Source organism: Denticeps clupeoides, chromosome 1, assembly GCF_900700375.1.
Source record: "Denticeps clupeoides chromosome 1, fDenClu1.1, whole genome shotgun sequence".
NCBI lineage: Eukaryota > Metazoa > Chordata > Actinopteri > Clupeiformes > Denticipitidae > Denticeps > Denticeps clupeoides.
The window spans coordinates 34,122,900-34,150,516 of NC_041707.1; the positions used below are offsets into that span (position 1 = coordinate 34,122,900).

The 27,617-nt window shown below is 41.2% G+C and overlaps 2 protein-coding genes across 4 annotated transcripts; one reads left to right on the plus strand and one right to left on the minus strand.

The window, feature by feature from the left end:
• Positions 1 to 471: 471 nt before the first annotated feature.
• LOC114786484 (gamma-aminobutyric acid receptor-associated protein-like) lies at positions 472 to 2,316 on the plus strand. The gene is made up of 4 exons (XM_028973638.1): positions 472 to 683; positions 1,618 to 1,696; positions 1,784 to 1,902; positions 2,132 to 2,316. Exons 1-4 carry the CDS (start codon positions 594 to 596, stop codon positions 2,210 to 2,212), a joined length of 369 nt encoding a protein of 122 aa, XP_028829471.1. The 5' UTR covers positions 472 to 593; the 3' UTR covers positions 2,213 to 2,316.
• Positions 2,317 to 3,473: 1,157 nt separating this feature from the next.
• Positions 3,474 to 25,618, minus strand: LOC114786216 (uncharacterized). 3 transcript variants are annotated; one of them, XM_028973159.1, is made up of 20 exons: positions 25,385 to 25,618; positions 15,844 to 16,246; positions 13,505 to 15,164; positions 12,087 to 12,356; positions 11,308 to 11,694; positions 10,743 to 11,171; positions 10,384 to 10,653; positions 9,943 to 10,185; positions 9,619 to 9,852; positions 9,225 to 9,482; positions 8,160 to 8,429; positions 7,941 to 8,021; positions 7,724 to 7,859; positions 6,999 to 7,063; positions 6,687 to 6,889; positions 6,349 to 6,599; positions 6,149 to 6,271; positions 5,886 to 6,039; positions 5,777 to 5,803; positions 3,474 to 5,610 (listed from the first exon to the last, which is right to left on the minus strand). In XM_028973159.1, the coding sequence occupies exons 2-20, from the start codon at positions 16,190 to 16,192 to the stop codon at positions 5,300 to 5,302; spliced, it is 5,721 nt and encodes a 1,906-aa protein (XP_028828992.1). In that variant the 5' UTR covers positions 16,193 to 16,246; positions 25,385 to 25,618; the 3' UTR covers positions 3,474 to 5,299. The 3 variants fall into 3 exon arrangements, with proteins under 3 accessions (XP_028828992.1, XP_028828973.1, XP_028828983.1); XM_028973140.1 differs by having other exon boundaries at positions 8,160 to 8,432; XM_028973150.1 differs by lacking the exon at positions 25,385 to 25,618 and adding an exon at positions 16,348 to 16,386 and having other exon boundaries at positions 8,160 to 8,432.
• Between the last annotated feature and the right edge of the window lie 1,999 nt (positions 25,619 to 27,617).

A 27,617-nucleotide genomic window follows, 5' to 3' on the forward strand; every position in this document is an offset into this window, starting at 1 on the left:
ACTGGGATATATATTTATATATGTTTAATTTCAAGCGAGAGGTTTTTTTGCCACGTCCGTGCTTGGGTGTGTTTCATAAAAGGCAACGCGCGTCCCAGACCTGTGTTGAGTTTAGCATATTTCCTTTCGCTGTTTTTACGCAATTATATGGTTACTTTTAGTGTGAATTTGCGTATCCAAGGTTCGTGAATTCAACGAGAGTGATGTCCGGTAGTGTTTTTTTTCCCGATTAGCAAGGTTGCCATGTCCGCTTAATATAAGTACGAGCACCCATTTGGGAAGACATTAATGATAATTTCTCGCACGTAACGATGTTTGGCCTTGATTGAAAATGCAACATAAAAAGTGAACACAATTATTGAGTGACTACTCAATGAATAGCTTTCTCTGAAGCTTGTTTTTACGGATCGCGTTGCCCGTTTCTTTCTGCATCTCTGGCGCCCTGGACGTGGCCATATCCCTCCGCGCCAGTCGCGCCTCCAGCGAAAACAAACCCAAGCAAAACAGCGTCAATATCGGGCCCGAGAATCTGCTGCTTCGCACGGCGACCGCGGACAGAAAGAGCACCTTCGGAAACTCTCGCCCGGCCGACGATGAAGTTCCAATACAAAGAGGAGCACCCGTTCGAGAAGAGGCGATCCGAGGGGGAGAAGATAAGGAAGAAGTACCCGGACAGGGTCCCCGTAAGCAGCGCTCGTTTTTTTTTCGCCCGAAACCCGCAGCCTCGGTCGGAGTTTTGCGGTCGCGCGTCGTGCGACGTCCGTCAGACGACATCCACGTCGTTGCCGCAATAATGCGGCGTTATGAAGCGACTTACTGTCTCCCGCGTTGGTGGAGCGTTCGTTTTGCGTGAGTTCGGCCGCGTGGGTGAAGGTTACGGCCAGTCGGTGTGAGCTGCTAACAGGCTAACACAAGCAGCTGACGTAACATAACACAACAATGCGCGGGCCGCAGAGTCCACACCGAACACGCTACGGCGGTGTCGCGCAGTAGGACTGTAAAAGTGACACCCGTCGTTTCAAGGGGACTCGCCATCGAACGATAGAAATATGGAACTATCGCGATATTGATGGGACATACAAAGAAATATCGCGATATTGATGGAACATTCAGAGAACCGTTCCTATTTGAGTTAAGGGGGACTCGCCATCAAATGTAATAAATATTGAAATATCGCAATATTGATGGAACATACAGAGAACCGACACATCATTCATGTTTCGAGTCAAGGGGAACTCGCCTTTAAATAGGATAGTGAGCTTGTTTACTTTCTGTTCCTTTATTTTTAGCTCCTCGTAGTGGGTCTGCTTGATCTTCAGACGCTGTCATTTTCTGCCTTTAAAAAAAACGAGGCAACACTGCTGCGTAACATCGTAATTTAAACCATCACAGTGACTGCGTGTGTTTGAATAGTGAATTTAATGTTGGTCCCGCCTCCTTCCCCGTCCCCGGTTCACCTAAGAAACAAAGTGAATCCCTCTGATTTAAAACGAATAAGAAAATGAGCAGAGTGGTCAGTGCGTCTTGCTTGTGTATCGAAGATGCCTGTTCAACAGAGACTGCTCTTGGATTGCGACTGTGGTTAAAAATTTGTGTGTCTGTTCATTTTTTGCTCAGGTCATTGTGGAAAAAGCCCCCAAAGCCAGAATAGGTGACTTGGATAAGAAGAAGTACCTTGTTCCTTCGGATCTGACAGGTGCACGGCTGTTTGCTTTTTCGAAATTATGATCTTTGTTTAACGTTTGCATTTCTAACATTTTTTTTTTTTTAAATACATTGTAAGTGGGCCAGTTCTACTTCCTCATTCGAAAACGCATTCACCTGAGGGCAGAGGACGCCCTGTTCTTTTTCGTCAACAACGTGATTCCACCGACTTCGGCCACCATGGGTCTGCTGTATCAGGTACTGCTTTTTATTTCATGGAAGGATGCGTCGCCTTCCTCCCTTCGTTCTTCTTTCCTTATTATATCAGCGTATCTTCCTACCATCAGAGGTTACTGAATGCGGTGGGATTATCTGTCTCACACACAGGCATAAAGCCACAATCCCACAAGCATGGAGGGATTAGATCCAGCAAAATGGTGTCCTGGTGTCATAAAATGCTAATCATTTTTTCTTTTTTTTCTCACAGGAGCATCATGAAGAGGACTTTTTCCTCTACATTGCCTACAGTGATGAAAGTGTCTATGGAGAAAGCCAAAGGGAAATGTAACCCCCCCACCACCCCTATTCCTGATTCTCCTTGCCCCCCTTCCCGGTTTTAAAACATATATATATTATAAGCGCAGATCAGCAGCCCGGAGTTTTCAGAGTGGAGACATCAACCGCAGCGTTCTGGTCCTTCCACCGCTACCATCTCTTCTCTAGAACTCGCCCATTAGTCTGAGTTTTCTCCTTTTGCTCTGCACGCTCCCACCGTTTCGAGAGTAGGATCAGGTGCGCCTTTTAAAGCTCACAATGAAAGGAGGTGTGAGCAGTGAAAGACTGATCCTAGATCAGGTTTTAGTTCTATGTAATCTCTGCTGATCCACTACACAGAAATTACAAGGTAATTACAATGATAAATTAGGTAAAAAGAACCCGCTATATATTATATTAGTGCCGTCTGCTTATTTACCAGCACCAGAGACCCCTGGTTTCACCCCGGCTTGGTGATTAGGGCGACCAATCAGATGTTTTTTTTTTTTTTTTTCAGTGAGTGTCTGCTAGAGTTTTTTCTTTGCATGTCTGTTTGGCCGTAGGCATAAATAACCGCGGAAGAGTAAAATTCAGACTAAGTAGCCATTGAGCTTCACTTTCTGCTATGTTGTTATTATTATTATTATGAATATTGTTATTGTTTCTAGTGATTTTTGTTTTTGGGGAGGGGGGAAAGATGATTTATGAAGGTTTTGTTGAGCTCATCGCTATGTTTCTTTTTTTTTTTTTTTAATTGTTATTCTTTTTAATTTGAACTCTGTGTGCTGCTGCATTACTGGTATCTTATGTACATGATCATATAAACCAGACTTGGGGAAAAAAAAAAAAAAAAAAAAAATCTACTGTCTGCTTATCTTGTCTTGCTCGATGACTTTAATTCTGCACATGGGTATCGCAGCTCTTCTTTGGACCGGCAATCTTCCTGGCTTTCATCAGGGCTCAGTTCCTCAGCCCGCTAATAATTAGCCTGGTCATTGTAAGTTATCCGAGGACGAAAGTGCAGAGTTCGTTTTTGCCCATTCTTCCACTTTTTCGAATGCGTGAGGTTGCTTAAGAACAACGACAGGAATTTGTCATTCTTTACTCTGCCGGTGTAGAAGCTGTGGTCCGCCGTGTTCATTATCGCTCAAATGCAGGCAGAGAACGCGCAAAATCGTGCACAAAAATCCACGTGTAGATTACATCGTTTGTGTAGCAGTACTGGAAATACTTTAGGGTCCAGTAGATATGCATGTCACATTTAACAATGAGCCAAGGCAAATAAAAGCACGGAGACTTATCGAAATGTTTAATATGTAAGACGAGGCTGTAAACCGCTCCAGCTGTCCTGCTGCACTAGAACAGTAAAATACATCAGGTTCGTGTGAAGTCACGGCCAATGTGACATTTCGCTGCAGAGACTTGATGTTTGTAGGTAAGAAGACGAATGACGTTCTTGTGTTTGTGTGGTTAGAGTGGTGGTTACAATGCATCAGTAAAGATGCTGGTGTTGTGGAAAAGTTGAAAACAACCGGAGTCAAAAAAGTGCAGCAAGCTTCTTTAACGCAGATCAAACGATCGTTCGTCCCACTATGGACCTTTTATACATAAAAATTCCACAGGCCCAACCTACACTGGGTTGACCATTAATCGGCAAAATATTACCTTTATCGTATTTGGCACAGTAGTTATAGAAGCAATGACTGGTTATTAATTTAACTACAAGGCTAAATATGGAATATATACATTTGTTATAAAGGTTATAGCAAAAAACAAATGTAATACAAAAAGGAAAAGGAAAGTACACAACAAACTATAATTTCAGCTTCTTAAAAGCTCCAGTCCAGCACATGGTGTTGGAAAAACTTTGGGGACTATTTTCTTGCTGGAGCTGAGCGCAGTGCTATGCCATACTTCCTCAGGATTTAAATCAAACAAGATGTAGTGGTCAATATACGTCACACGTGCAAACATCCCTAAAGATCACTTTTTGCACTTTCGACTCATTTACGTGGGACTGTGAGAGGAAACTAAACATGGCATGAAGCAGCAGCCATGTTGCCATCACAGTTGGCATATGCTTTATATAGATACTCTATACCAGTGGTTCCTAACCTGGGCTCCGTGACCCAGCCGTCAGATGCCATCTGCGCTGAGGTTACCAAAAATGGATTTGTAAATCTGGAAAATCCCAGGACTAATCAGAACTCTGTGTAATCCTGTAGACTCTATAGCCTACAGTGTACAACAAAAATCTATTTTATTTTTTTGCAAATAAAAGTTTGCAATTAATCCCTTTATTCTTTTAATCTGTGTATGCAGGAAAGAATTAGGTTGGGGAACCACTGATCTATATGGTATAACATTTTTGTAGAGTTCATTAATCTATTTTACCAATTGGCAGACGCTCTTATTAAGTGCCGGTTATTTAAGTGCCTTGAATACATTTCGACAGTGGCTCGAAAAAATATACATCTAAAAAGTCTAAAAAGCATGCAGACAATTAAAAAAATTAATATTTCCATTTACAGCATTTATCAGACGCACTTATCCAGAGCGACTTACAATCAGTAGTTACAGGGACAGTCCTCCCCCTGGAGACAATTAGGCTTAAGTGTCTTGCTCAGGGACACAATGGTAGTAAGTGGGATTTGAACCTGGGTCTTCTGGTTCATAGGCGAGTGTGTTACTTACTAGGGTACGATCACCCAGGAAATATGAAGAAGAGATTCTGCTAACGGTAAATCAAGAGCTCCCAAAAAGAGCTCATCGTTTCAGGTTCATTCCACCACAAGTCTAGATGCACGTCATTCTTGAATCTTGTAGACATGGTGGGACCAGTCAGGAGGGTGGTGCAGGCCGGGAAGTGCTGGAGATGCTTTTGTAGACAAACGTCAGCGTTTTGATGATGGGATCATTTAAAAGGTGGAACAGGTAGACCTGTGACTACCTGACTGGCTCTTGTGGTAAGAAATGGAGGAGTCTTCCCAATGTTGAGGAGTTGCCTCTGGTGCGCCGACAATAATGCAGGTTTCACAAAACAGACGGACCTTTAAGTTGGGAAAAGTGGGAATCGGAGCTAAATGTTGTGAAAGTTGTGACTTGAGAAAGACTGTGCAATTCATCCCTGAAGTTGAAAGAGCTGGATATAGGGTCTGAGCTTGGATGTTACAACTTCATCGTTGCGAGGGAGTTTTTTCATGATCCACTGAGTGGCCTGTATGGACTTCTGAAAGCCCAAGGTCTCAACCATTAACTCCGCCAGCTGTGAGCATCCAGTGGCTTCTTCCAGTTTGCCTTTGGATATTGATTCAAGGTTCTTTGGAGGATTCCTCAAAAATGTCTTCAGTGTATTTATCTCATCCTTGCTCAGCTCTTTTAATATTTCAGTTAACGCAACAGTCCAGTCTTTTTCTGAGCGTGAAGTCCTCCCTGCAGAACGTATAATAAACATGTTAATCAATTAATCTCCAAGATAATGATATTAATTCTGCTTCCATGACTATAGTGTAATCCTTGTATTTATATTTAGGTTACATTTAGGTTAAAATGTAAAAATTGCCATGTAATTCTTCCACAAAGTTCTAAAAGAACTTACTTTGGTTCTCTGATTTTACTTGAGTGTCTGAGAACAGAAATAAATATTAACATTATGGTTCATGTCATAGACAGAGGGACTGTAAAACAAAGCATGTAGGTGGAAGTACCACATTTTCCCTTGAGTATCACTCGGCGGCTCCATGTTAGAGTCTGTTTTTGTCGTTTCTGAATCCTCATACGCATCTCTGTTACTTCAATTGGAAAGAACATCTCAAATGCTGCATGATGGCTTTTATTGTATGAGGAATTGAAAATAAATTGCTGAAATAGAGACAAAAATGCTTGGCCAACTCTTAACTGCAGGCATAATTTAATATGCACATAAATATGTATAAAAGCACAGGAAGTGAAAGTATTTCTTTTTTTTTACCAATGGCTGGACTGAATGTTGGTCCTTGCCTAGGTTAGAGGACAACCTGTATTTTGTGTCTTGATACAAAATGCAGTTGGAGCTGGTCTGGATGAACTGGTACTCCTTCTGCTGCTCTTTGACCTGTAGTGAAAATTAAATTGAATACATTAAATTATGAGAATGCAGGTAAAGGAGACGTGATTTTTTTTCCCTTATACCTCAGTTAGCGGCACATTTCGGGGCAGCAGGAAAACCCAGAGCCGTTGCTCATCGTCACTCATGTCTGGCTCTAGGAAAAGGAGCACTTGACCGAGGGTACGACTGGCTTGGATTTTTTTGCGAACGATGCCATAATGGGAAAGATTCTGGACCCAAACAATTACGTGAGTCCGAACACACATGATCGGTGTAAGGACCTCATGTTCTTTTTCTCTCAGATGGACCACGTCAAGCTCTCCCGCTGCATCAGCTGGTAAATGTGACAGAACGGCAGTTTATCGTGTTTTGTTAAATCCAGTCACTTAGGTGCACAATTACTTTAATCAAAGTGGCTCACCATCAGTCTCACAGTGGGGAAGGTAAAGCTGATATATTTCACCTTCAGTTGCCTTGATGTTGTACAATGGCCCTGCAGGCTGGTAGCAGGTTTTGGAGAAGATCCAGTGGTCTATAGAGTATCTGATGCATCCTTGGGTTCTGATAACAAAAACCAGCCCCGTTTCTCTGCACTGAAACCTTCCGCCAACAGGAGTCTGAAGTCTAGGAAACATACAATTGCATGAAAAGTGAGAACTATGGGCTGTAACTAGCTAACTAATGTAATGCATCCCATGACACCATGACACCAAAACATGACAGTCATGTTTACCTGTAGGATATCTTGTCATTCTGAACTTCAACTGTAGGGTCAAACTCAGTAATTTGTTCTTTTTCCTGGAACACATGATACTATAGTAAGGCCAGTCTGAGGAGCAGCAAGGGAGCATGATTATTACTTTGCCAAAAGTGATAGTGAAGTGACTGTCATTGTGAAATACTGCAGCACAGCATATGGTGCACACAACAAAATGTGTCCTAAGCTTTTTACCCTTCATCCTCGGGGAGCAGTGTGTGTGGGGACAGTATTTTGGCACCTCAGCAGTCACTTTTGCAGCTCGGCAACCACTATCATATACAAATTGTCTCTGTGTCTTCATTCCATGTTTTGAGTCCCCTGACTACATAAAGGCCATTCTGAAACATGTCTAGGTGAAATGTAACAAACTGAGGCTAGTTGCTGAGATAGATGGCCACTACGCATCAAGAGCAAATCAGCTTTTGGTGATACATTTTCTTTATGTGCCTACAGCATTAGTGCAAAAGTAGTTTGAGGTAGTTCAAGTAGTTCAAACTACATACATATTTCTAATGTCATAGAAAAAAAGGGTGGGACAAAATATTTTACTGCAACCAGCCAGCAGGGGTGCTACACCTTTGGTTGCTTCACATTTGAAAGGTGCTGAATGTTACTGAATCCTAAATGTTAGTGAAATTACTGTTCTTGCTATAACTTGCTGTTATACTGACATTGTTATGAGATCATGAGTTAAATACCTTGGGAAGAACTCGAGGGGATGTTTCAGGGCTGGAAGTGTTTTGTTTGTGTACTTTTTCACCACCAATGCACCACATTTCATAGTGTTTGTCAGTTATAAAGATGTCAACATTTCTGATCCAGTTGCTGAAAAGTCTGTGGAGAAGATGTGTGATCAGAATAAAAAAATCCTTGCAGTATCAGTCTAAAATAACATTTAAAAAATCCATCACATACCGTACTGTTTGTGTGCAACTCTTATTCAGTGCTTCGTGACATTTCTGGGCTCCGTGGTCTGTGATGTCATTGTGGCTCAAACTTAAAGGAGAAAGAAAATCCGTAAAGACATATAATAAGCAACATACAATAGCAAATGTAAGAACACATCCAATAAATGATTTAACTATGAGCAAAAGTTTTCCAAGATTTGTGTGATGCACAGTATGATTTACTCACTCAAGCACTTGTGCTTTGAACAAGTGTGGGAGCAGCAGATCCAGGTTCTCGTCAGTCAAATGGCAGTGGCTAAGGTCAATTAAAGACAGTTCTTCAGCCTGTTCCAGAACCAAAGCCAATGAATTGCAGATCTGGGAGTTAATCTTAGTGCAACTGAGGTCCAGTTGCTTCCCAAGGGCTCTGGAGAGGCCAGAAGCTCTCCTCCAGGTCTCTGCTTCACTGGCAGTTCTAGTCTGATCAAGCAGCTGGAGAAGGAGTGGCTTGCCAACGCTGCTGGGATAGAATTGAATCACAGACGTAAAGGAGCATATTCTGGTGCAAGGTATGAAAATCATGCTATGGTAAAGGAGCTCTGAGTTAGTTGAATGTATGCATGTGTGTAGGTATGCATGCATACACCAACTTCCAAAACATTATGACCTCTTGCTGCCAAAACAGCCCTGACCAATCCAGATATTGAGATATGCAGACTTCTGAATTGGATAGATAGCTGAACACAGGCCATCAATCGGCCTCGGACACCCATGACCATGTCGCTTTTGGTAGGCCCTGAACTTAGCAGACCAGAAAGCATCCCACAAGAGCTACAGTTCTGGATATGCTATGAGCCATTACAACTAAATGTTTGGTCAAAATCACTTAAATCCTTAAAAACTCATCTGTACCCTTTAGCTTTCTCAGACATTTAAAGTTTTATATTGTTCTCTTCAGCCCTCCCTAACATTTTTTATTTACTTATTTAACTTATTTATTTATCCCTATTTGTTAGCTTCTACCATCCATGTATTTTACTGTGTTATTCTTATGTATATCTGTGTGTCCTTTTATGGACAGCACTTTGGTGCAGTGGAACTGCTGTTAAAGTTCTCTAGAAATAAAGTTGACTTGACTTGACTTACACTTCCATTAAAGCCTAAATGTTAACTTGACCTGTCTGTGACCCTGTCTAATTCTCTTAATACCAAACATGCAATAAAAATGTTCTGTGAACACTGTACCAAAAACATGAAAGAAGTTTCAAGTTTAACGCATTAGGATGACCAACTCATCTTCAGCAAGTATTACCTGAGCTGAGAGACCCTTTCCAGCAGGGCTAGGATGCGGCCAGTCTCCTCCACTGGTATAGTAGAATCAAAGAGGTTGAGTTTAATGCCATCACTGTACTGAAGGGCAAAGCGGAGGGCAGCACAGTCACTGCTGTCAAGATTACATCCACGCAGGTTCATTATGCCATCTGATGAAATCATTAAATCCACCACAAGGTGTCCGGCACGTCTTTTAAAGATCTCTCTTAAAGCAGCTCTCATAAATTGAGGACTTATGCTTGAGAAAAGAACGGGGAAAGAAATGCAACAGGAACAAACAATAATAATTTTGGGAAGCTCATCCAAAAATGTACTTGTGTAAAAAAAAAATTTAATAAAACAAAAATGGACAATACATGTTATCACATACTGACCTTTTGTAGCCAATTTTCCTGAGATGTTGGAGAAGATCAGGCATCTGACACACTTTACTCTCCTTTAAAGTCAAAATCTTGTCAGATTTCTGAATAAAATACTGAAGTGTGTTCCATGGTAGAGTACATGCTGACAGGTCGCCTCCAGTCTTCTCCAGGAACAGCTGAGTCAGCCTCCTATCTTGAGCCTCATACACAAACTCAGCCAACTGCTGAAGGGTTCCTTCGCATAATCTTAAAAAAAAAAAAAACAAATCAAATGACATCAGCTGCAATATTTTACAATCCTAAATCTTTTTGCATTATATGGTGATTCAAACAGACCTGATAGATAATGGGCTGTCGTGAGAGAGCAGAGAGATGATACAGTGAGCCTCCAAATTACATTCAGTCAGGTCCAAACTTTGAATGGTCCATTTCCTCAGCAGTGAGGCCAAAATGCTCATTAACTTTAGCCAAGTCCTGTCCGGTGGATCAGGCTTTGCCAAAACCAGAGTAAAAGTGTCAACAGCCAGTCGCTTTGAGCTTGCCAAATACTTCATCTGCCTTGTCATTATTTCATTAACTCTGAAAGAAAATGAATGAGAATTATATAATCTTTTTAAGTGTTGTCAAAAATGACTCAATTCAGATTTATCGCAATGCTGTGAAAATATCAGAATTTAGCCACTATATACAGTCCTTGACACATAAATGTAAATACATGATATTTAGTGTTTCTAATGCTCCTTTTTGTCGTCACTCAACTATGTTACATTACGTTACCTCAATTTCTTAAGACTCGTAATCTCTGAAAAAAGAGCAGCTGCCCCTTGGCGAGAGATGCTTTGTGGGTGAAGTGAGAGACAGAGTTTGCCTTCGACATCGTTGTTTGCCAGTACTGCACCCACAGCCTTGCACAGTCTTACATGTAACATCCCTCTCAATGTCAATGAAAGGTCCAGAGGCTCAAGAATCCAAGACACTGACTTTGGATCAAAGTTCCTGCCTGCAGAAAGGACCCCGCATATAGCCTGGAACAGCAGGTCATCACAGCTGTACAGAAAAATACAGAAAATTTCATGCAGCACTTGGAAATGTCACTGACCGCCCCCTAGTGATGATCCTCATGTACTGCAGATTACCTGATCTGTGAAACATAAGGAAGGCACTGGAGAAAGTATTGAATGTCCTCTTCTTTGCCTGACCACCCCCTCACTTCCATTGGTTTCTTCACATTTTGGAATTCTAGTGCCTCACGAATTAAGGACATCTTCCCTTCTGAAAGATCCAAAATCCAGCCTGCGGGTGCTGACTGGTAAACTGGCTGTAATGCCACCAAGATGTTACTTCCTGTTACCTCATCTGATTTTCTCAAATAGCCGAGCAGCTCCATCAGAATCACATTCTGAGTCTTCATATCTGAGGCAAAGGGGAAATCTGAATGGCTGCAGACCGCAGAAAGCATCTCTAATGTCTCTCTTCCATTCTCAGAAGCATAAATAAAAAGGTCTCCAAGGGCCTGGATGGCTTTTAGGGGGTTTTGGGGATGAGTGAAAATGGCCTTGTTGAATCTGCAGCATTTAAAGAGTAACATTTAAAGAATTTTTTTTCTGTGATCTACACCATTCTGAGCATTTCATGCACTGGTTATTTTAGGCTTTTGAACATTATTGAAGTACAGCTTACTAAGTAGGAAAAGCAACACACCTCAGTTGTGAAACATATGGCAGGCATTGGAAGAAGATTTTCAGTTCCTCCAGCTCATCTGCTAAGGAAAGCTCAACTGGTTTCTTGACTTTCTGGAGTTTCATGGCTTCGTGTACAAGTGAAGTCTGTCTTACAGAGAGTTTTACCACCCATTCGGATGGAATAGTTTGGTACAGTGGCAGCAAGACTGGTATTACACTTTGGCTCTTTGCATAGGAGTGCAGATTCAACATGAAATAGCAAGGATCGTCCAGAGAATCATAAGTACTTTTGAGCAGAGACAGAAGACCTTGCACACATCTTTTCCCGGTTCTTGTCTCTGAAAAAGCCCCGTGTATGTACACATCTGACAAGAATGAGACTTTCTGCTGATCGGACGAAACAATCCTAAAGGAAAGACAGTGGTTCATTTACCATTTCATATATACATGGCTTCTCACGCTGTCAAGTGTACATCTGTCTACTCTTCACAGTATTATGATTTATGACAGGCTATCCTTCCATAACCATGATGCACCAGTCTGCTCTTCTTACAGGCTTCCCAGCATCTACATTGTCTCTCCGTTGCTCATTGACCTTCACTGTCTACAGGCTTTTTTATTTCTCCACAGACTGCCATCTGAAGTTACTTTTTTCTGGTTCCTCTCTGTCTGCACACACTTCTTGAAGACCTCTTCCAACAGCAGCTCCTACCCTAAACATCTAACAACTTGTACTGCAATGTTGGCTGCAGCAGAACAGTTTGACAAATTAATTGTATATAATGAACTGCAATGTACCTGAGATCCAAGATATTTGGTGACCCTTCAAGAATCGCCTGCACTAAAGACTCAGACGCATGAGAAATGTCCAAATGTAAGATCAGTTTGACCTTCTTTGATGTTTGTTGTAAGACGTCTCCAACCCTCTGGTACATGTCTTTATCATCTTGAGCCTGGATCTTCAGATGCATTTCAAAGTCCAGCAATTGTAACATTTTGTCAAAATCACTTCCTGGGTTGGACTGTAGAGCAATTTTCCACATCTGACAATTTGTAGATGATGAAAGGCTATAAAAAAGAAAGGAAAACAATTTTATACCTGATTAAAATCTGACATTTGTTAAATGTATAATGAAAGAATGGATTCATTTCAATAAATTATTGTGAAATATACACTCCCAGTCCAAACTCTGTGGCAGTTCTGGAGAATCGATCTTTTTGATGAATCTGTTTTTTCAGAGTCGCCTCTCTTTACCTTCCTGCCCGTCACGACTGAGGGCTGGAGGGGGAAGGAGGCGCAGAAGAACGACGTCATAAAACAACACTGGTACACTCTGTGCACGTTTAGAGGCAACTGGGCATCACACTGGCTTCTTTGAAAGTGATTGTCATTGTGAAACACTGCAGCACAACACACGGTGAAACAACAAAATGTGTCCTCTGCTTTTAACCATCACCCTTAGTGAGCAGTGTGCAGCCATGGGGAGCAGTGTGTGGGGCACCTGTGTGCTTTGCTCAGTGGCACCTCACTGGCTCCTCAGATCGGGATTCGAACCTGCAACCTTCTGATTAAGGGGCCTCTTCCTTAAACACCAGGCCACCACTGCCCATATGTTTACTATTGTCATCATCAAATGCTATTTCATGAGATGCTCATTTAAAGGAATGATAAGAAAATGTTCAGCATAAACAGTCAGGATTGTTGGAAACCATCCCTGTTGTCCCTGTTGTACCTAGTGGGTATCACGGTACACAGGTTCAACTCCCACTTACACGGGTTCAAATTCCACTTACTACCATTGTGTCCCTGAGCAAGACACTTAAAGTTGCTCCAGGGGGACTGTCCCTGTATCTAATGATTGTAAGTCGCTCTGGATAAGGGCGTCTGATAAATGCTGTAAATGTAAACATAACTGTCATAATTTAAAGTGGTGGGGAGATGCCAAGAGCGTGAAATGCACAGAAAAAAATGTTTTTGCCTTAGGTTTTGTTCTATACTGTGAAAAATGTGCCAATTATATGGCCATACAATGAATTTCAAAAGTCTTTTTATAAAATACAAAACGTAGGTTTTGATGTTTTCTTGTTTGTGGGTGGGATTGGGAAAGGGGACTGGTTTGTATTGTTACCTTGGTTTATGTGTATTCTTTATTGTTTTGGAAATTTCATTAATAAATTGTAAATAAAACCAAAAAATGATCTGCATGATAGCAAACCTGAGCCACTTGAGTTTTGTCAAAGAGCCAAGGAAGACTTTCAATCCAGGATCAGACACGGTGCAATCTGTTAAGTCCAGTTGTACTTTTGGGAACGTGGCTTGGCTAATGACATAAGACACTGTGCAACACTGCTGAGGATCAAGGTCAGTCTCGCTGAGGTCAAGATGATGGTCTATTTCATGCAAGAAATGTGAACAGGCCTTTGGCGACTGGAGCTCATACAGGCACTGGCACACAAAAAGCAGATCCTCAACATCAAACTCTGCATCGCTGTCTTCTTCTCCTTTGTCTCGGTGGAGAAATGTATCGATGATCTCCACAAAGTACTCCTTAGACACTTTCCTGATCTGTTCCTCCGAAATCAGGCATTTGATTAATTGACATATTTTCTCAGACAAAAGTCCACATAAGAACGGGAAGATGTGCTTCAAATATTTTCCATCCTCGGTGCGGCACTGCCTGAGCGCATTTGGGATATTATCAGGTACCATCAACAGAAACAAGGCAGCCCAGAATTCTTGCATTGTGTTGTGCAGGAAGGCATTGGGAGGGTTGGCTGGATCTTTGGATGACAGTGACGTAAGAAACGCATGCTGCACATTCCTGCCATTGAAATCAAGGTTTGTTAAGTTCACAGTCTTCGCCTGCAAGGCCTGGTAAGATGTTGTAGCTAAAAAACGTATGTCTCCCTTATTGTCTTGGATGTATTTGTCCAAGTGCTCCACATCTGGATTGCCATGCCTTTGCATGCAGTATCGGAAAATGCGGACGTACATTTCCGTTATGGTGTAAGGCTGATTATGAGCCTCTGATGGACTGAACGAGATGCAGGCAACCACTATGAAGGCATACATTGGGACGTGACAGAGACTGAACAGTTCTGGGTTGTTCATAGCATTGCACTTGCTGTCACTGTCGCTGCCCAGCATCCACTGAAAGTATTCATGAATGGAATTACTGTTGAACCCTTGGACCTCAACTCTGTAAGAGGCCCAGTCACACAGAAACTCTGAGGTTTCAGCCTCAGTTCTGCAGGTAATGAAGATTTTCGCTTCGTTTAGAAACTCTTTCGTCATGACGCTTTTCACCGCCTCGTTGCAGGCCACACCGACAAAGCCGTCAAAAATGATGACAACATTGTCTGAATTGTCCTCGATATCGATGAACACTTCATCAGTGCCGTGCTCCGGCTCAAGGTACATGTCAAAGAGAAGAGACCTCAGGCTTTTTGGGGCTGAAGAACATGACAGTGTTCTCAACTGTGGCTCGTCGAAGTAAAACATGTATTTCCCTTGCTGTCCTTCCTGTTCAGTCCAGACCTTCAGAACCTGTTGAGCAACGGTGGTCTTTCCTATGCCAGGTTTCCCAACAATCAGAATCTTTCTCTCACTGTTGTTAAGCAGTTGATTAGGAGACAGCTTTTTCCGGTCTGTTGGGATGTAGGTCTTCAGCTTTTTGGACCGTGATTTCTTGTATGCCTTGTTTTTGATTTTTGTCATATCACTTACATCAGTGTCTAAAACAAGTGGAATGTATCTGAAAGTCTTTGATATGGTTTTGCTTTTGAGGAAATGCATGCTTTGGCTCCATTTGTCTTGAATAATGTGTAATGCCCTCTGTTTCAGACTTTGCTGGTATTTTGTACAAGGATCTGAATCTGTAAAAGAAGAAGAAAATACATGGTTATAACATGGCAAGTCATCCAACACGTTGCAGTTCAAGGATGAAATTTACATCAGTCTGCAATCATAACATTTACACCGACCGCCTAACATTGAATAGCTACCCCTTTAGCCACCAAATCAGTCCTGGTCCATCAAAGCAAAGCACTTGACCTCTGCATTTAACCCATCACCCTTAGTGAGCAGCCATGACAGGCACCCGGGGAGCAGTGTGTGGGGACGGTGCTTTTCTTACAGAATGGATAGATTTCTAGAGTTCTAGCTGAAGGGCATGACCCAATATTCGTAGTAGCCTGTGGGTGTGATGAAGCCGGTTTTCCACTCGTCTTCAGCATGAGGGGGTGGTCGTGTGGGGTGGGCAGGTTTATACTGAACACTTTATTATCATTCACTCATGTTAATGAGCATCTCATGAAACAGATTTGATAATGACAATAGTAAACAAAGAAGCCATGAAGGTAAAAACTTAAAATGATCCTGCTACTTAAAATGCTAAACTTGTTTCTTGCCTTGGATGCTTCAAAATGGTCTCCATCTTAGTCTCCATAACCACCTAAGAAGTAGGTGCATCCGAACTTGTAGTGCATGTTTTTTTGTGTTTTTTTCTCATTTTTAAAACCTGTTTTCTTGATATGTTTAAACAGTACCACTCACCTACACAGGTGTCACCCTGAAACAGTACGTCATCTCCGAAAGGAAAACAGCTCAGCCAGTGATGCAAGTCTGGATTGTATCTCCCTGGTGGTGGGAAGCTTTGCATTCTTGTATAGTCCAGGATCTTCAGCAGATTGTAACAGGTAGCTTCCCCTTTATCTATTACCAAGTCCAGCATGGTATGGTAGCCATTACCTTTCTGGGATTTAATCAGATTAATTTCTTTTTGACTGAGCACCTCACGGCTGCGCAACTCTTTAAGAACCACAGACAGATTCTGTAGGCGCTCCCCGAGAAGACTCCTGCCATTTGTGATGAAGTCCAATGCAGACTGCTCAGTGCTTGCCATGTTGCATGCATCGCTATTCAATCACACAGGCCATGAATCTTCACTCCATGTAGTCTGGAGGGAAAAAAGGAGACAACAGATTATTTATATCTTTACAAGGGAAAAACAAAGAAGTGGTGCAGTATATACAGTACAGGCCAAAAGTTTGGACACACCTTCTCATTCAATGTGTTTTCTTTATTTTCATGGCCATATACATTGGTAGATTCTCATCCGCTCATTCCCGATCCGCCAAGGTGCCACTGAGGTGCCACTGAGCAAAGCACCGTCCCCACACACTGCTCCCTGGGCGCCTGTCATGGCTGCCCACTGCTCACACAGGGTTATGGGTTAAATGCAGAGGACAAATTTCACTGTGTGCACTGTGCTGCTGTGCATCACATGTGACAATCACTTCACTTAAAGCAAGTGCTAAACACCTCTGGGAACTCCTTCAAGACTGTTGGAAAACCATTTCAGGTGACGACCTCTTGAAGCTCATCGAGAGAATGCCAAGAGTGTGCAAAGCAGTAATCAGAGCAAAGGGCGGCTATTTTGAAGAAACTAGAATATAAAACATGTTTTCAGTTATTTCACCTTTTTTGTTAAGTACATAACTCCACATGTGTTCATTCATAGTTTTGATGCCTTCAGTGAGAATCTACCAATGTAAATGGTCATAAAAATAAAGAAAACACATTGAATGAGAATTTGTGTCCGAACTATTGGCCTGTACTGTATGTTCAACAGTTCTTTCTGAGCAGTGGCATCTATTTTCAATCCTGGGCCATATTAATGTTGTGGAAAATTATGAGTGAGAGCCTAAGAATAAGTCCAAATTTTCTTAGAAAAAAAGTTTCTTTAATATGGAATTCAGCAGTTCTGATCCCACAGGCACAGCGTGCAATTCTCAGTCTTGCATGGACCTTAAATACCATTTTAATTATCAAATGAACGTTCTACAATGGACCTACCCCATTATTTCCAAATAGTTGATTTGCCCCAAACCACAAACCCAACACTTGTCAGTTGGGTTTGTGTCCGCTCGCCGTCGTGACAGGGGCCAGGGCATGTAGCATTTACCTGCTCAACGCGAACCTTTATCTGCTGCACTAAAGATGAGAGGAGGGTTACCAAGTGCTCGTCGTATAATTGTGTCATCTTGAAACCCTTTTTTATTGCCTTGCCCATTTTTATGAAAGTGAAGTGATTGTCATCTGCACTGCACATGGTGACAGAACTGTGCACACAACCTCCTCTGTCCTCTGATTTATAACCCATCACCCTGTGTGAGCAGTGGGCAGCCATGACAGGCGCCCGGGGAGCAGTGTGAGGGGACGCTACTTCGCTTGGCGGTTCTGGATTTCCTTACCAACTAGGCCAATTTCTGCCACGTTGTCTCTACTAACAGCAAAAAACTCATTTCCCAACTAGATTCCATTACAAACAATTACAATCCATTACTGGGGGGGCGCTGTGGAGACAGGGGGATGTAGACATGTTTTCCAGTGGCTCCTCAGAAGGGTGACTTTTTATATAATTTTTACTTTTTAAGTGCACTTGATTTACCCTCTTTTTCGTACCAAACTTTAGTGCCAAAGCTGCTCGCCTATTATTTTAATTTTTAGTGTATGGCACAATGGCTAACCGCGGAAAAACCGAGCAATCTAAGTCAGGCCGCAGTAAACATCGGTGTTCTCCTGAGCTGGAAGCTACTTCACAGTCGGACACTAACGAAAGTTTATTGCTGGGTATGAGACGAATGATGGACGAGATGCAAACCGACATCCTTGATAAATTTGATTCTATTATTTCGGAAACTGTCCGTAGGGAGATAACGGTGGCTCTGGAAGTTTTTGATGGCAGGTTAGCTGCACAAGGAGAGACAATCGCGAATCTCGAACGTTCGGCGAACGATCACGATGGTAAGCTAACCGAGCTGCAGGCTAACGTTAGCACGTTAACAGCACAGGTAGATTACCTGTCCAGGAAATGTGAAGACCTGGAAAGTCGCTCCAGATTAAATAATATTCGCTTGGTGGGACTTCCCGGGGGTCTGGAGGGCCCACGACCAACTGAGTTTGTGGCGCAGTTCCTGCAGGACCTACTCGGTCTTGATGAGAAACCTGTACTGGATCGTGCTCACCGTACCTTATGTCCCAGGTCCAAAGATGGCGAACCTCCGCATCCACTTATTATTAGAATTAACCTGTTCCAGGTTCGGAACCAGATTCTACGAAGAGCCGGAGAAATGTCTCCTCTTCTCCACATGGGTAAGAAGATTTCTATTTTCCCGGACTTTACAGCGGCGGTGGCGAAGAAAAGAGCGACATTCGCTAACGTGAAGAAGGAGCTCCACTGCTGCCCGAACATTAAGTTTGGACTTCTCTATCCAGCCACACTGCGCATTACACTGGCCAACGGTCAGACCCACAGGTTCGAGGATCCCGCTTTGGCGCTGGACTTTATTGAGAAGAAAGTGAAAAAGGTGGTGGTTCCAGACTCCCTCTAGCTAGCTAATTAGCTAACGTGCCATTGTTGCTGGTAACATCGCGGAATTCATGTTCCCGGTGTTGTACTAAAACTTTCTCACAAGGTGAGCTTTATATTCTTTTAAGAAGATCTGATTATGTACTCTAATAGAGCTATGATGTCGATCTTTCTTTCTTGGTGCTACCTTTAGAAATATCGAAATCTAGATTGTGTGTGTAGTTTTTTTTTATTTTTTAAGATATACTGTGCCTTCCTTTAAGTATTGTGAATGTGAATTTATATTGCCGGTGTTTTCAAGTTGTAGGTTTATGTTTCACTTACTAATCCTGTTTTTCCTATCGAGGGTTAGTGTAATTTGTTATTAAGGGTTAACTTTAATTTATTTATTTTTGTGCACGGTTATTGGATTTCCAATTTGTCACTCTTCGTTAGGAACGTCTTGTAGTGATGGGCAGTAGGTTACTTGCACCATCCACAGACGTGCCAAGAAGATGGTGTGTTATGGGAGAGGCTTCTGCTAGGTTGGGTGGGGTGGGGTCTTGGTTTTTATTTCAGTTATTTATTTTTCCTTTTTTGTTTTATTATGCTTTCTTAATTTTATTTTTCATTCAGCTTACTTCACTTCCCACTTTATTGCAGAGTTCTACTTTGAGACAACATTCCTCTTTTACTCTAATTTATGACCAGGGCTAATTCTGTATCGATCCCAGGTGGGGGCAACATTTTATTTACTAGTCTCAACTGTCTCAACATTATATTCATCACGCAGGTGCCCATGTAATTTTTTTACAAGAAACACATCTCAAACTCTCAGACCATGTCAGACTTAAGAAGGGCTGGATCAATCAAACCTACCACTCTTCATTCTCAGGGAAAGCAAGAGGAGTAGCCATACTACTGCATAAATCTGTCCCTTTTGTACATACAAGTGTAGTATCTGACCCTAATGGGAGATTCGTGATTGTTACGGGCCAAATTCATAATACTTCTGTGGCTCTAATTAATATATATGCCCCCAATTACGACAATGAGGGTTTCTTCAAACGTCTCTTTTCATTGATTCCTGATTTGTCTACACATTATCTAATATTAGGGGGTGACTTCAATTGCTGGCTTAATCCCCACTTGGACTGCTCTTCTTCTGCAGTTTGTGCTCCTTCTAGGTCGGCTAAGGCTATTTTATCTTTTATGAAAGAATTTGCAGTTTCTGATGCCTGCCGTTTCTTCAATCCTACTAAACGTGAATACAACTTTTTTTTCTCAAGTTCACCATACCTTCACTCGCATTGATCTTTTTTGGTGGATAATAGATTACTTTCATCCACATCAGATTGTAAATATGATGCCATTGCCTTATCAGACCATGCATCAATCTCAATTAATATATTTTTCAAGAAATTTAATCACACTAGAGCACCATGGCGGCTTAATACTCGGCTTCTTTTGAATGAAGAGTTTAATAAGTTCATTTCACAACAGATTGACTTATTTATTAGCTTCAATAAAACCCCTGATATATCAGCGCCTCTGTTGTGGGAAACCCTGAAGGCTTATATAAGGGGGGAGATTATCTCTTACTTAGGCTATGAGAAAAAACTTTATGAGAAAAAAAAAAAACGCCATCAATCAATCCCCAGACTTATACAAGGAGCGTCTCTCTGTGCAAGCAGAGTATGACACTCTTATGACACATCAAGCTACAGAAATGAGACTTCAATCCAGAGCTAACAATTATGAACATGGAGACAAGGCCAGCAAGTTATTGGCACACCAGATACGTCGGACAGCAGCTTCCCGTCAAATACTACAGATCCAAACAGTCTCGGGCAAAACCTCTGATCCCCTGGAAATTAACAAAGCCTTTAAGGAATTCTATGTGTCTCTTTACTCCTCTGATCTTACATCTTCTTCTGCTGAGTTTGATCATTTTTTTTTTTTACAAACTGCATATTCCCTCCATAGACACATCCATTGGTGAAGATTTAGAGAAGCCAATCACCATTGCAGAACTTAGATCGGCACTGATGTCTCAGCAAAGTGGAAAATGTCCTGGACCTGACGGATTTCCTTGTGAATTCTATAGAAAGTTCTGGGATAAACTGGCTCCATTATTGCTAGACATGTATAATGAATCGTTTGACTCTGGCTGCCTTCCTCAAACCCTTTCACAAGCCACCATCTCACTGCTTTTAAAAAAGGTCAAAGATCCTTTGTGCTGCTCATCCTACCGCCCAATCAGCTTGTTGAATGCAGATTTTAAACTTTTATCAAAACTGTTGGCTGTAAGACTGGAATCTATCCTTCCAAGCATCATCTCTGCAGACCAAACAGGATTTATCCAAAACAGAAACTCTTTCTCTAACCTTAGACGTCTGTTTAATACAATTTATAACACTCCGGATCCCTCAGCTCAGGAGGTCCTCATTTCACTTGATGCTGAAAAGGCTTTTGATAGAGTGGAATGGCCCTATCTTTTTCATACACTGGGAAGGTTTGGCTTTAAAACAAACTTCATTTCATGGATTAAGATACTTTACTCCTCACCGCAAGCATCTGTTAGAACAAATACTCAATCTGAATATTTCCCCCTCTATCGTTCAACTAGACAGGGTTGCCCCTTAAGCCCTTTATTATTTGCGCTTGCAGTTGAACCTCTTTCAATTGCACTTAGGTCTAACACTCAGATTACTGGAATTGTTAGGAATGGCCGGGAGGTGAGAGTGTCCCTTTATGCAGATGACCTCTTGTTATATATCTCTAATTTACCGGTTTCAATCCCTGCTGCTCTTACTACTCTTCAATCATTCTCTGAGATTTCTGGTTATAAACTAAATTTGAATAAAAGTGAATTATTTCCCATTAGTACTGCTGCTAGGAATGACCCTCTTTATAGCATACCCTTCAAAATTGCCCATCATAATTTTACATATCTTGGTGTCTGTGTCACATCTAAATTTGAAGATCTTTTAAAGGCTAATTTTGTTTCCTTGCTGTCTAAGGTTCGTGAGGATTGTGAACGGTGGTCCATTCTCAATCTGTCCCTGACTGCACGTGTTAATACGGTGAAAATGAATACCTATTTCAATGCATACCAATATTTCTGCCTCAGTCATTTTTTCAGAAAGTTGACTCTGTGATCTCTGAGTTTATCTGGAACAAGAAAGTTCCAAGACTATGCAAACAATACTTACAAAGACCAAGAAAACTGGGTGGGTTAGCCTTACCACATTTTAGGTTTTATTACTGGGCATCAAATATTAGGATCCTCAAATACTGGCTTCAGTCTGAACCATCAGATGCTCAAATCAATTGGTTGGCAATAGAAGCAAATTCGGTCAAACCTGCATCTCTGAGAGCTTTAGTGCACTCTGCTATTCTGTCTTCCACTTTGCCTTATACTAAAAATAGGATTGTTAGAACTACTCTCAGAATTTGGGTGCAGTTTAAACGGTACTTTGGGTTACAAACTTCTTCCACCTATGCCCCGCTGGCGGCAAACCACCAATTCCCTCCATCTCTGGTTGATGATCTGTTCTCTATGTGGTCAAAAGCTGGAATTCACTGTTTTAAAGACCTATACATAGACAATGTCTTTGCCTCTTTCTCACAACTACTTCATAAATATTCTCTTCCTCAGCATCATTTCTTTAGATACTTGCAGGTGCGTAGCTTTGCTCATCATATCTTTCCCACATTTCCCAATCTACCCCCAGACTCTGTTTTAGATGACCTTCTTAAACCAACTCCATCTCTGAAAGGTTCGGTTTCTCATACTTATAATCAGATTTTTAATATATGTACTAATTCACTAACCCCTCTGAAGACACTTTGGGAAGAGGATTTGGGACAGGAAATTCCTGATGTGATTTGGGAGGAGGTTTTGCTGCGAGTTCATGGATCATCTATTTGCGCTAGACTTGGCCTCATACAGTTTAAAATCTTACACCGTTCATATTACACTAAGCTGTGGTTATCACAAATCTATGAGGGCGTCAGTCCTTTGTGTGACCGATGTCAGCAGTCCCCTGCCAATATGTTCTGGCTTTGCCCTTCTTTACACCAGTACTGGACTGAAATATTTGACATGTTGTCAGAATTTGTGGGGAAAAGAATAGAGCCCAACCCACTTGGGGCATTGTTTGGGGTTTTCTCCTCACCTTCTTCATTATCTGTTCATCAAAGGGACATGCTGGCCTTCTCTACCTTACTGGCAAGAAGACTAATTACAACAAACTGGAAATCCTCAAAACCTCCCAGCCAAATTCACTGGATACGAGATATTCTTTATTTTGTTAAACTGGAAAGGATAAGACTTTCACTTAGGGGTTCCCTTAAGACATTTAAAAGGATATGGGGTCCTTTCCTTGATCTGGTTAAGAATAAGAATTTCCCTTCTGGTCCTGGGTAATACAGTCCACATCTCGGTGGAGCTCTGCAGAGGTGGTTTTAAATTTATTTACTTATTTATTTATTTTTGTATAGGTTGATGGTGGGGGTGGATTGTAGGCTGCTTTTTTGTTTCTTTTGGTTTGTTTTGTGTTTTTGTTTTTCTTTTTTTTTTCCCCTCCTTTTTTTGGGGTTTAATATCTGAATGTGTATGTATGTATGTATGTATGTATCTCTCACTCTCTCTCTCTCTCTCTCTCTCTATATATATATATATACATATATACATATATATATATATATATATATATATATATATATATATATATATATATATATATATAATTTATAATCTTGTTGTAATAATATATAATCTTGTTTTTTTTTATTATTATTATTATCTTTTTTTTATTGGGGTCTAGGTTTGAGAGTTTGAGCTGTTTTCTTTTGTAACCTTTTGAGAATATTGTTATTGCCTATGCTCTAATTCTAATAAACAAAGTTAAAAAAAAACAAACAATCCATTACTTCTAGTGCACTGTTAATATGGCTTATATATTCGTTATGATGACGTCACTGAAAGGTAATGATAATGATTATGATATGCAAGTATGATAACATCACTGGTGATTCCCAACGACATTCAGTCAACAAAAACATCACTTTTAAAGGTCCCCTGAAATTATTATTATTTTTTTGCTCTTATAAAGGTTTTAGTGGTCCCCTAACACTGTATCTGAATCTCTTTCCAAAATTCAGCCTTGGTGTAGAATTACAGCCACTTTTAGTGCGTCTCACAATGATATTTCCCCAGGACGTGTGGTTTCAGTGTCTGTAGCTTTAAATGCTAATGAGGAGGAGAGAGGCGGGACAAGGAGGAGAGCGGCCCTTGGAAGTTGAGTGGCCTATAGAAATGACGTCAACTGCAATGCTTTTCATGTTTGGAAGCCATGCCATTTGGTGGAGATAATGTTTTAGGGAAGGGGTGGGAAATTCTCTGTGAGGAAGGTAACCTTTCCCCTTATGACGATATAATGGAAGACATTCCAGATGCCACTCTCTGAACGGCGAAGCAGAATGGCCAAAGCAATCTTTATACATATCGCCATTTCTAGCCACTGCAGAACCATAGACAGGCTGGGGGATATAAGAAATGAAACTGTTATTCAGCAGTAACGTCACATAATACTGTCATAAGCAAAAAGGAACAATGTAGTGGAGTAAAAAAAAAAAGTTTGACATGATTGGATGTCATTACACTGGACCGACTCCATCTCAGTGGGCTGAAAAAGTGAGTGCGCTTTCCTATTTGGACATTTCACACAGAGCTCTGACCTGCTTGAGCATCTACAGTTTGAGTAATACCACTGCCCATATGTTATAAGAGTTAGTGCCAGCCAACGCGCATATCCCTCGCCAAGTGTTATTAACTGAACATCTCCTTTTCTTCGTCTCAAACCTCTCGTGGGGACAATAAATTTCTTCCTGAGGTCATCCTGCCGCTAACGGGACTCCAGCATCTGCTTCACATTGATGTTAAACTCTAATCCAACCCTTCTTCTTCACAGAACCCAAGAACTTATCACAAAAAACAGGCTCGTCCAGAGGCTGTCCAGCTTCCTTCCTACATTTACATTTACAGCATTTACCAGACGCCCTTATCCAGAGCGACTTACAATCAGTAGTTACAGGGACAGTCCCCCCCTGGAGCAACTTATGGTTAAGTGTCTTGCTCAGGGACACAATGGTAGTAAGCGGGGTTGGAACCTGGGTCTTCTGGTTCATAGGCGAGTGTGTTACCCACTAGGCTACTACCACCCTATACACCCTGTACCACCCTTCCTTTCGGTTTCTTTTTCATGTAGTGTCCATATTCACATTTACATTTACGGCATTCGGCCGACGCCCTTATCCAGAGCAATTTACAACGTGCTTTCATGTCACATTCGATGAAGTGCTCAGTTCTGGTTCAGTAGGACCCTCAACTATGAATACAACCTTTTATTTCACTCTGTTGTAGTTTTTCTTGCATAAGGCAGACTATATAAAAAGTTACAAGTTAGTCTAAGTATTCTCTAAAGAGGAATGTCTTTAGCTGTTTTAGACATTGTAAATCTTTTTCCCCCGCTCGGTGATAACATTTTGCTGGGAACTCTTTCTAGGAGCGTTCAGACATTTTAACTCGCGGATTGTGGGACGCACGAAGCTACAAACACAGACACGGGGTCATCTTTCCGTCACAAACAATAACTTTCATTTCTCCACGTGCTGGTGAAGTAACAGTGTCACTTGAAATGTAGCAGAGGGTAAAAAGTGAAATTGTTTCTACCATACCTCACCGCTTCCGCATGAACGCCGTGAGACCTGTACATTCCGGACACTTCCTGATGAGATGAGCATCGGTCGTCTGAGGGTCAGCTATGGGATGTTCTGGAGGAAATTTTGACAGAGAATTTCCGAAAAAGCGTTAACTTCCCACAGCTTTTTATCAACATTTATAGCAAGCCAGGTCTACATTTCTATCTTAAACTTCGGACACGCTGTTACTTTTGATCTACAGGGGCTTCCCTTCGCGGTGCAGTTTACATCGTGACCAGCAGAGGGCAGCAAATACTGACACGTGATGAACAGCCAACAGATCACAGATACTGAATACTGTGTTAGTGTTCTAGTAGAGATCAATATTTATGGTTGTGTTCTAGTAAAGTATGGATCAGTATTTGTGGTTGTGTACTAGTGAAGTATGTATTAGTATTTGTGGTTTTGTTCTAGTGAAGTATGGATCAGTATTTGTGGTTTTGTTCTAGTAAAGTATGGATCAGTATTTGTGGTTTTGTTCTAGTAAAGTATGGATCAGTATTTGTGGTTGTGTACTAGTGAAGTATGTATTAGTATTTGTGGTTTTGTTCTAGTGAAGTATGGATCAGTATTTGTGGTTTTGTTCTAGTAAAGTATGGATCAGTATTTGTGGTTTTGTTCTAGTAAAGTATGGATCAGTATTTGTGGCTGTGTACTAGTGAAGTATGGATTAGTATTTGTGGTTTTGTTCTAGTGAAGAATGGTCAGTATTTGTGGTTGTGTTCTAGTGAAGAACGGATCAGTGTTTGTGGTTTTGTTCTTATGAAGTATGGATCTGTATTTGTGGGTGTGTTCTAGTGAAGTATGAATCGGTATTTGATGTTGTGTTCTAGTGAAGAACGGATCGGTATTTGGGGTTGTGTTCTAGTGAACAACGGATCGGTTTCTGTGGTTGTGTTCTAGTGAAGTATGGACCAATATTTTGGGGTGTGTTCTTGTAAAGTATGGATCAGTTTTTGTGGTTTTGTTCTAATGAAGTATGGATCAGTATTTGTGGTTGTGTTCTAGTGAAGAACGGATCGGTATTTGTGGTTGTGTTCTAAAGAAGAACGGATCAGTATTTGTGGTTGTGTTCTAGTGAAGAACGGATCAGTATTTGTGGTTTTTGTGGTTTTGTTCTAATGAAGTATGGATCAGTATTTGTGGTTGTGTTCTAGTGAAGAACGGATCAGTATTTGTGGTTTTGTTCTTATGAAGTATGGATCTGTATTTGTGGTTGTGTTCTAGTGAAGTATGAATCGGTATTTGATGTTGTGTTCTAGTGAAGAACGGATCGGTATTTGGGGTTGTGTTCTAGTGAACAACGGAACGGTTTCTGTGGTTGTGTTCTAGTGAAGTATGGACCAATATTTTGGGTTGTGTTCTAGTAAAGTATGAATTGGAATTTGTGGTTGTGTTCTAGTGAAGAATGGATCAGTATTTGTGGTTTTGTTCTAGTAAAGTATGTATCAGTATTTGTGGTTGTGTTCTAGTAAAGTATGGATCAGTATTTGTTGTGTTCTAGTAAAGTATGAATTGGAATTTGTGGTTGTGTTCTAGTGAAGAATTGGTTCAGTATTTGTGGTTTTGTTCTAGTAAAGTATGGATCAGTATTTGTGGTTGTGTTCTAGTGAAGTATGAATCAGTATTTGTGGTTGTTTTCTAGTAAAGTATAGAAGTATAGAATATAAAAATAAAGAACTATATTAGCACTATATATGTATATATATTTTCATTCCTGGGCCATATTAGTGTTGTGGAAAATTATGAGTGAGAGCCTAAGTCCAAATATCCTTTGAAAAGTTTGAAAAAAGTCAAAAGTTCTGATCCCACAGGCACATCGTGCAATTCTCAGTCTTGCGTGGACCTTAAATACCATTTTAAATATCAAATGAACGTCCTACAATGGACCTACCCCATTATTTCCAAATAGTTTATTTGCCTCAAACCACAAGTCCAACACTTGATGGGTACGACTTGTCCGACCCTCGATGGCCAATGACAAAACAAGGACATGGCCCCTGCTGATTGAACTCTTTGGTGTGAATGCAAGGTCTCATCGCCAGGCCAATACCATCCCTATAGTGAAGCATGGTGGTGGCAGCCTCATGCTGTGGGGATGTTTTTCATCTGCAAGAACTGTGAGACCATTCAGGGATAAAGGGAAAGATGACTGCTGTGATGTACAGAGACGTCCTGGATAAAAACCTGCTCCAGAGCGCTCTTGAAC